The following is a 10,024-nucleotide window of genomic DNA, read 5'->3' as shown; positions in this document are numbered from 1 at the left end:
CGGGGTACTCCTTTTCCGAGGAAGGGGCCGGAGGGCTAACCCTGTTCACGACCCTCGCAGCCGCAGGTTCCCCGCCTTTCCAGGCGGCTCCGGGGGGCCCTCCACCTGCGCGCCCGCGCTCACCTGCGCCAAGAGCGCAGCCTTCCTTCCCGGCTTCCGTGGCCGCGCGGACTTCCTTCCCGGCTCGCGGGCGCAGGCGCACAAAGGAGGGGGGAAAGTTCGGCAGCATGGCTGCTCGGGCTAAGCGGAGGCGAGCGGCAGGGCCGCCCGAGTGCCGGGAGGAGGAAGGCGGTGGCGGCGACACGGAGGACGAATCCTCGGAGGATCCGGGCAGCGAGGAAGGCAGTGACGACGACGACGACGAGGAGGAAGAGCTTAACCAGGTAAAGAGCGACCGGGGTTCCTTCCTCTCTCGCCGCCGCCGCCCTCTCAGGAGGCAGCGCCTCCGTGGCTTTGGGAGCAGCTTCAGCCGCCGCGAAGGCCCCTCTGCGCCTCAGGGTCGTCGGTTGGGGCCCATGGCGTCAGCGGTGTTTCTTCCGCGCGCCTCTCGCAACGGTCCCCACCTCCAGGAGTGGGGGGGGGGGTGGGGGAGACGACCACCGGCGACCCTCCGGCCTGTCTGTGGGGCTCTTTATAGTCCCCACCTGCCTCATCCGTCGAGAGGGTTGGAAACCAAAGGTTCCCCGTCCCTGTTGTAGAGCAAGGGTGGCTGCATGGGTGGGCAGGGCTCAGTGCTGGTTTTTTTTTAAGGGCCAGGGCTCATCCTAAACCGTATGAAGTAACTTCAGAGAGAGAGAGAGATCGGCGGTTCTTTATGTGCTAGGGTTACCAGCTGAAAGTGCAGGTCAGCTTTTGCTACTAAGAGTGCAAGAATAGGTTGGTGTTAAAGCAGCTTTTGTCCAGTTGACAGATGATGAGACGATTACTATTTTTTCTATACACCACTTTTTTCGTGGATGGGACTCCAGGCAGCGTCCAGATAAAACAAGAACCAAAAAAGAAAGAAAGCAATGATGTGCTATATGCCTGTATAAAATCTGTTTAATATTGCAATAAGAACAGCATGGCACCACCAACCCCTTAATGAAAAGCAGTCAATTCTGGAAAGCCTTTTGTGACAAGAAACTTCTGATTGCTTTGGGGCATATTAACGCCAGCACAAAGTCTGAAGTAGGCCTTAGCAGGTCACTCTTGAGAGTAGTGCAACTAGCACACTGACACTGTTGGGCTCGCTCTTTCCTGGGACAGCAAAAGTAGGGGGATCTGCTTCAGGGGCTCTCTTTGAGTGCCTGCCAGTAAGATTGGTTAGGTTACCTTAAAAATCAGACAGGATCTCTCCATGGTGGTCCCAAAACTGGAACTCTGTTCCAGTTGACATATGACTTGTCCTTTTATTACAGACATTTAAGTTGGCCTTGAAAAACTTTTCAATGCTGCCTTTAACTGAGTCCATAGATATCTGTATGTTCAGAGGAGCATGCTAAATGTAAATTGTTACACATTTCTAGTGTTACTTAGTGAGGATGTAGCCTTAAAAAATGGCTTTAAAAATAAATAAATGAGACAGTTTGTTTCACAAGGAGAGGGGATGTTACTGATCATTGTCCACCCTCCCCACACCTCATTTAGAGTAATGTAATAGATACTACAGATTGCCACTTTTACATTGTAAGCATCTGTATCAGGTAAATCTTTAGTACTTCTAAGATTGGATGTGTCCCGTTCCCCCCGCCGCCCTCTTAACTTCTTTTGAGGTCAATATTTCATTGCAAACACCTGTGTGATTGTCTTTTGTTGCTTTTTTACAGGAAGTAAATATTGAATTTGAAGCTTATTCAATATCTGATAATGATAAGAATGGAATAAAAAAAATTACTGCAACAGGTATGTATGTTTCATCTTGTGACATTTGTAGCTTTTTATGTAAAAATGGAATTAAGAGAAAGAACAAATGTCATGAATAAATGATATTGCGATTTAGTATAACTGTGACTTGATTTCATGAGTCCCTAACCTATTGCAGAACTCACATAGGCTGTTCTGTTGCATTATGAAGCATCTTCACACTCTAATCGTTTGCAGCATCTGTAGCCCAGTTTTGCAATATTTCAGGGTCAAACTGAACATTATCTTAAAGCATGTTTGAATTCCATGCTCAGGATTCCGACATCTTTACAGTGGTACTCTGGTTATGAACGGGATCCGTTCCAGGAGCCCCGTTCGTAACCCGTGACGTGCTTAACCTGAAGTGTCATGTCTGCGCATGTGTTCGGTGCGATTCAGTACTTCTGCGCATGCGCGTGACGTCATTTGACGCGCATGCGCAAACCGCCAAACCCGGAAGTAACGTGTTCCATTACTTCCGGGTTCGGCACGTTCATAACCCGTGTCGTACGCATCCGGAAGCATGCGTAACACGAGGTATGACTGCATTTTTTAAAACTAGCCCGGTGTGTGTGCTGAAGGGGGGGGTTTAACTGTTTCCCCCCTCACTGCTCTATTTGCCCTTGAAGCTGCTCTGCTTGTTTGTGAGCAGGTAGAAGTGGTTCAGATCAGGGACCCTGCTATTGCATTCAGTAAAGAAAAGGACATGGAGAATCCCAAGCGTGGAGTTCAAAAATGCCTTAACATGCACTCCATTGTCTCTCAAGACAGAATGGATGCTAACAAGTTTGAACCTCATTGTATAGCTGGAAACTTCATTTTTTCTTGATTCCTAAATTGATTTCATTCCCCATCCCACTTCAGAACTGAAGATCACGTCAGAATTCTGATATAATAAGTTTATATGACAGCAGGACTAGTCTTCTCTAACCTGGTGTCCTCTGGAAGCTTGGAATAATAATAATAATAATAATAATAATAATAATAATAATAATAATTTGTACCCCACCCATCTGGCTGGATTTCCCCAGCCACTCTGGGCGGCTTCCAACAAAAATCAAATACATTAAAATATCACACATTAAAAGCTTCCCTAAACAGGGCTGCCCTTCTGATGTCCTCTAAATGTCTGGTAGTTGTCTATCTCTTTGACATCTGAAGGGAGGGAGTTCCACAGGGGCGGGGCGCCACTACCGAGAAGTTCTCATAATCCCGGATTGTTGCCCATTGTGGCTCAAGTTGACTGGCGTTGTAGCCTATAATGTGGAGACCACAAGGTTAGTGAAGGCTGGTATAAAAAGTTACATTGTGGCGTTCAAAATATATGAACAGGAAAAGAATATGAATACACTCACTGAGAAGAGGGGTTTACAACCACAATCCTATATGACTGCTCAGAAGTAAGTCCCATTGATTCAAATGGTACTTATTCCCAGGTAAGTGTGTGTAGGATCGGATGCCTAAATAGGGTGAACCTAAACTAATTGTACTAAAATCAGTTTGTTTTGGTCCTAGAATGCTAACCTAATGTTAGTTTTCATGGAAATTCGTTTATGGCTGTTTCTAGCTTTCGGGATAGAACACTAAAAGTTGTGGCTGGCAAATCTGAGTCCACAAAGCAATATGAATCTTAATAAGTGATACAGAAAGCGTTTTCCTACTAAAACCCTGCACCACTCTTTCCCTTCCAGCTGTTTCTAAAGGCTCCTGTTAGTACAGCTGATCTGACTGATATATTGATACAACAAAATCACATTGGGAGTGTTATTAAGGTAAGAGATCTAAACCCATCTTAATTTACGACATTTTATGGAATAAATCTGTTGATGGCTAACAAGATATATTGATCCTTGGTTAATATGACATTTGGGGCTGAAACATACATGCTTCATTCAGGGCATATGTCTACAGCACACATGGTCCAGGAGTAAATAATGCGTATCAACAATTATTTAAGCAAGCAACAAAATGGACTTTCCGCTCACTGCTATGGTAGCAGTACTTTGATCCAGCACTAGGAGCATGATGATTGTTGATAAACAAAAGTAAGGGATAAAAACACCTATCTCTAGGGGGCAAAAGCTAGTTTCCATCTTTTTCCTAATTATACCTGCCCATCCCTCATCCTGTATAAGTTGCAGTAGACCACAAACAGCATCTAATCTTGGCAAATAAAAACAAGAATTTGAATGCAGGGCATTACAGAAAGAAAAATTATTCTTTCACTTATATTTTTAATGGGCTACTAGTCATACCTCCACCATTGATGGGACCCAGAGCAGAGCCTACCCTACAGCTTGCACCCTTACTCTTAATACTGAAAATATGAACTTTTGGAAATACTTATTCTGGCCACACCTTGGGCATGGAGTAGTTGTTATTTGTTGTTGGTCATGCCCAATAAGTGCTTGCAACAGTCACAGAAAAATGTACTGCATATGCTACTTACAACACTGCCAGTTATGCTAGTTTCCATTTTTCTCTGGTAAACCGTCACAAAAAAACAAAACAAAACCATCGGCAATAAATTGTGGCACAAGAGAACAGTATGTCTACAATACTGCTGCCAAGTCTCTGAAACATTCATAAAATCAATGGACTTAGATTGGGACATTTCACCCTGGGAACTGAGTTGCCATCAGTTTTTACTCTCGGCGACCTTTGGTTTATGTTTCTGTGTCCACTTATTCTGACGTGGCGGCCCACTGCTTTGCTTGTCTGCTTGTGCTACCATATGGTCATGCAGAGGGATGGAATACAGAATAGCTGAAATGTCAGTGATCAGCTGGGAAATTTTAGCAAGATTCTGGTATGATTGCAAGTCTCTGATCCTTGATAGTTAAAGAATCTAGACACAGCTTTATCATTTCAGATAGACATTTATCTAGCTGCTGGAACTATGGAGCAAATAGGTCACAGTGTTGAGGTGGATATAATGGCACGGTTTAATAGAAAAGTTACGGTATTTATTAAAATTTGTTCTTTCAAAAATGTGCAACAAGGACGACATACAGCCCAATTCTACGTATGCCTACTCTGAAGTAAGCCGCTTTGTGTTTAATAGGCTTTTTTCTTATATATATTGACATTCTCTTCTTGACTGTTAGTAGACTATGATGCTTGCAGAAAGACTTAATAGAGAACATGCATTTGGTTGTATTTTCTCCTTTGTTTTCTGTTTAATAGCAAGCAGAACTTTTAGAGGAAAGTGATGATGATGAAGATGATATTGATGAGGTTTTTGGCTTCATAAGCCTGCTGAACTTAACTGAAAGGAAGGTCAGTAATATTACTTTGTATTTAACTATGATGATAATCTGCCTGTCTTACTAAAAAGCCAACTAAATTTGAATATTTTGGCACCTCAGTGTTATCCATCCTGTTCCCTTTTTATTTCATATAGTCTTGTTTTCTTTCTGTCTGGCATCAGAGTGAACACCATCAATACAAATAGAAACATCTGCTGGAAAAGGGAGTGGAGGAAGCCTTCATTGAGAACATTTCTTGTTCAGTATAGTTGCATGCAATTCATTGGGGTCAACAATACCCCACACTATTAAGTACAAAAAAATACACAGATGGGATGTGGGATCTAATTGTGGCCACATTTTTTAAACATAATTTGTAAATAGCATACATATAGCATAATTAAACTGTTCCACAAGTATACGGTCCAATAATCATAAGCTTTGAATTATCTGTAACAATAATATATCTCAGAACTTGCAACTATAGTACAACAGGCCTGCAGCATACTTGGGGTTACGTTCCAGGCGTTTGTGCACAAAGATAAACTTGTGCAAATGCAGGATGACCCCCGGAACAGCCCACACGTGACTAGCTTTACCTTACTGGACTGTGGGGAGGTTGTGCAAGGCTTTTGGAAGGTTGTAGGAGCACCCAAGAGATCTCATTGTAGCCGTACAGAGCCTTGCGCGATGTTCCCAAAGTCTGGTAAGCAAGTTGGAGGGCTTTAAACTCTTTCTTCACTAGAAAACCTGACATGGAAAGTGCCTTGTTTTGCTGTGCTCTAGGAACGTCATGCAAGATCTCCTGGGCTCTTTACAAGATCTTAAACAGCCCCTTTCAACTGCCCCCCTCCAGCTCTCCATTAATTAATTTATTTTCCCACCACCCACACAAAACTAGAATCGCATAAGTACCGTATTTTTCGCTCCATAAGACACACTTTTTCCTCCTAAAAAGTAAGGGGAAATATCTGTGCGTCTTATGGAGCGAATGGTGGTCCCTGGAGCTGAATTGCCCAGGGGCCAAAAGAGGATCATGCTTTTTATTTTACAATTTAAAAACTCAGTAGGATCCAGTTGTAGTTTCCTGTTGTTTGCATTGCTTGAACAAAATTATAACCCAATGTTTTAATGCATTGATTTATCACTTTGATTTGCTTTATTAGGCCATTTATGCAGAGTACTTCATATAATTTTTTAAAGTATTCTTTTAGTCATGTGGCTGGCTCTGTGGCCCTAAGCAAAAGTGGAATGCTAATGCTTGGTTACCGTTTTTGTCATCCTTTCAGAATTAAAACTCCCCTACATGCATTCGTTTGAGCGTTGATTAAATAATCTAAAAAGAAATTCCTACAAATCATTAAAAGTCACAGCAAGAAATTTCCCACAGTCCTGTAAAACAATGCCCAGAAGCTCTCTTTTCAAGTTGCCTTACGTAAATAATTATTCTGTAATGCAAAGAAAATCTATCCTTTGATTCCTAGGGTACCGAATGTGCTGAACAAATTAAAGAGCTGGTTTTAAGCCAGTGTGAGAAGAACTGTGAGCAGAGTATGGTTGAACAGCTGGATAAGCTCCTAAGTGACACCACCAAGCCTGTGGGCTTCCTACTAAGTGAAAGATTCATTAATGTACCTCCCCAGATCGCTCTGCCCATGCACCAGCAACTGCAGTAAGAGCTTTTCCAAAATCATTTTTGAACAGAATTTTTTTTTTTATCCTCAGATGACCTCTGAAATCTTATTTAAATGGAAATGTGTAGAGTGGGAAGAAAAAGGTCCCCCGAGAAGCAGAAACCAACATTTTTAGTATTGATCTCTTAAAGTGGCCTTTGGTGCAAACATTCAATATTTCACATATTGTGTATAGTTGAGTTTTACTCATATGTGAAAACACTTTGTAAGGGATGAAAAAAGCCACTTAGAATTACTCAGCAATATATTGGATCCAGACAAATGTGTTCTGTGAATAGTTTTGAGAGTTGTGCTGTCACTTGGAGAACACTCACTAAAAACAGCTGCATTCTAACCATTAATCTTTTTTTTATAGTGGTTTCTATTCCTGGCTCTGAAATGGCAGATTGGTTACAGAAATTTGTTTAAATTTCTGAACTTTTGCCTAAAGGTTGGATATTTATTTTAAGAATTTAGGCTGATATGTGAGATGCATAACCAGAAATCAGTAAGCAGTTTTAGCAAAGCTGATGCCAAGAATTCAGAGAAGAATCTTTAGTTGTTTGTAAGGATTTTAAATAGTTCTGGCAGTAGAATAATTTGCTCTTTCTCCCCGGTTTCATGTCATTGTTTGTTTGTTGTTACATCTGTTTCCTGATTCAGACATCACAGAACACTGGATTTAAGGAATATTAAATATTCACAAAAACTGGGAGTACAAACACATTGCTTATTCCTGGTCAAATAAGCTATGGTTTATAGAATTGGAAGTGCCCACAGCTTTGGTTTGTGTAGAGAGAGCTTCACCACAGTTTGTGCCATATACTAAATCAAATCTTGCTTAGTAGAGTTGCTGCAAACTCCTCTCCAGGCGTTTGTGGTCTAGCTAAGCCAGAATTTGACTTCACATGTTGGGTGAACTAGGCCAGTGTTTTGCCCAGTAACTACCAGCTTTGCTTCTGGAACATTAATGCCCTTACATGTAAAAAGAGAGTGGAACAGAAATATTTAATTTCATAATTGTTTCCCTAAGCAGATTATGAATTCTCCTGGGGGACCATAGGTCTGCAGGGCTCATGAAGGAAAAGTCTCTTCCGTTTTTCATTCAGTTTCAACGAAGCAGCTTTTTTGCTGTGGAGTGAGATGAAGAGAGGGAGTGTGAAGAGGAGGAAGGAGAAAAAGATGCATAATCCTAAAGTTTGCTTTTATATTCTAACAACAGCAGGAGCATTTGTTGCTCAGAATGTTTTCACTCACCTCTTAAGGGATGGTGGAACAGTGTGTTTATGCACACTTCTGAGGATTGTGTTGGCACATGAGAAAGCACTGTTGTGGCAAAGCAGGCATCTTTATTTGAGGATTGGGCTGAAAATATGAATCTTTTGAGTGAGGTCTGGACACAATAGAAGTGTTTTCTGATTGATCTTTCCTGCAGTCGTGCATAGGTTTGACTGAAGCATGAAGAAATTTTTGGTGTAAATATGTGTTTATTTCTAGGAAAGAACTAATTGAAGCTCAAAAAACAAACAAACCTTGTGGAAAATGCTACTTCTATCTTCTAATTAGCAAGACTTTTACTAATAAGAAGAGTAATATCAGAAAAAAGGGAAGCAGCAGCCACCAGAAAGAAGAACTGATGTTTTCAAATGCTGAGGAAGAATTCTTTTATGAGGTGAGACTTCGTTGTTGTTGCTCAATTTTTTGGTGTATTTTGATGGGAACCTAAAAGATTTGAGGCTGTTTTTCTTTCTAGCGTTTAGCAGCTATTGAATGTGGTCAAGGCAAATTGTTCAGCATAGATAATGCCCACAGTGGTGGAAAGGGGGCAGGAAAAACAAAGACGAAAGATCTCCATTGCTCTTGCACCCCAGTTCATGCATCCTGATTCAATGGAGTCAGCTCCAGGTTCAATTGCCACCACTACTACAGCTGCAGCTTTGCTGGGAATGGCCTGCATTGAAGCTGTCCTTGGGGCTGAATGGGGAATGAATTTGGTTTTGCCAACCCTAGTCACAAGGGCTTGTGACTGGCTAGTAGGGGTATAGCTTGGGTGCTGCGATCTGCTGTCAGGGATATTTCTGTGTGCAAATCTTGCCTGTGTTGATTTGAGGGGTGGCAGCTGGTGGTGTTTTTTTTTGGGGGGGGGGGGTAATGCTTCCCTGCCCCATCCTCTCCCTGCCCTTTTAAACTTCCTCATTGTTTGCATGCAGTGTCCCACTTGACTTAATACAGGGAGTAGTGTTTTTCATTAATTGCCTGATGATCTGCCAGATTTCAGATAATAATATTTTAGTCCCGAAAGCACTTGTACACATGTTCAATAGTTCAATCTGTTGTTTATACAAACATTCCCTTTTTCTAGATATATCTCAGATTAGCCTAGCCTAGCACTGCAGACCAGACATAAGTTCATGGCCATATTGTACATTGCTGTAAACTGCTTTGAGCGTAATGTAAATGGAAAGGCAGTCTATACATAAAAGATCAAGACAATTGCCATGCCTGATTTTAAAAATAATAATAATTAGTCCTGCTTGTGCAGAGATTTGAAGATGCAGTTTCCTTTGTATGTTCCAGTTTTCGGGGGTTGCCACCACATCTGTACATTTATATATTGATTTCTCATGTTTTTAAGCTTGACTTGGCCTTTCTTTGTAGACCGTGTAAGTTATATGGTATACGTATTCTTAATTCTTTTTTAAAAGGCAGCAGAAATACGGCAATTCAAATGCTTTTAACGAGTTTGCTTATTTTGTTTCAGAAATCACTTCTAAAGTTCAGTTACTCAGTAGAAGAGGAAAGCGACTCGTGTTTGGGAGGCAGATGGTCCTTTGAAGATGTACCCATGAAACCTTTACGAACTGTGATGGTAATCCCTGCTGACAGGATGAATGCCATCATGGATAAACTCAAAGAATATCTTTCTGTCTGAACCACTCTCTGAGCTAACGGTTTTGTGAAGTCACCCTGTAAAAGTTATTTGACTTTACAGTGGTGTTTAGAAATTTTCCATACCAATTCTGCATTATTTCAGGATCTCCTTTATATTCTCATAAAATACATCACCTACCACAACTTGTTCTTATTGGCAGAGAATTGCAGTTTTGAAGCATCTGTGATTACAAGTGCAATAAAAAAACCCTCAAAACGGTAATCATTTAATAATTGTTGAACACTTTTCTAACTAACTTGTTTCCATGTTGCCAAAGATAATAACAA

The 10,024-nt window shown here is 41.5% G+C and overlaps 1 protein-coding gene across 1 annotated transcript; it reads left to right on the top strand.

The window, feature by feature from the left end:
* Positions 1–212: 212 nt before the first annotated feature.
* On the top strand, positions 213–9,875 carry BCCIP (BRCA2 and CDKN1A interacting protein). Its single transcript, XM_033149433.1, is given in 8 exon segments — positions 213–383; positions 1,809–1,865; positions 1,867–1,884; positions 3,576–3,656; positions 5,071–5,163; positions 6,617–6,804; positions 8,303–8,477; positions 9,567–9,875. Coding segments are annotated over 8 exon segments (939 nt in total). The 5' UTR covers positions 213–227; the 3' UTR covers positions 9,738–9,875.
* Positions 9,876–10,024: the final 149 nt, after the last annotated feature.

This window comes from Lacerta agilis, chromosome 5, assembly GCF_009819535.1.
Source record: "Lacerta agilis isolate rLacAgi1 chromosome 5, rLacAgi1.pri, whole genome shotgun sequence".
NCBI classification, from domain to species: Eukaryota; Metazoa; Chordata; class Lepidosauria; order Squamata; family Lacertidae; genus Lacerta; species Lacerta agilis.
Note: the sequence above shows the minus strand (reverse complement) of the source record. Positions and strands in the feature narration are given on the sequence as shown.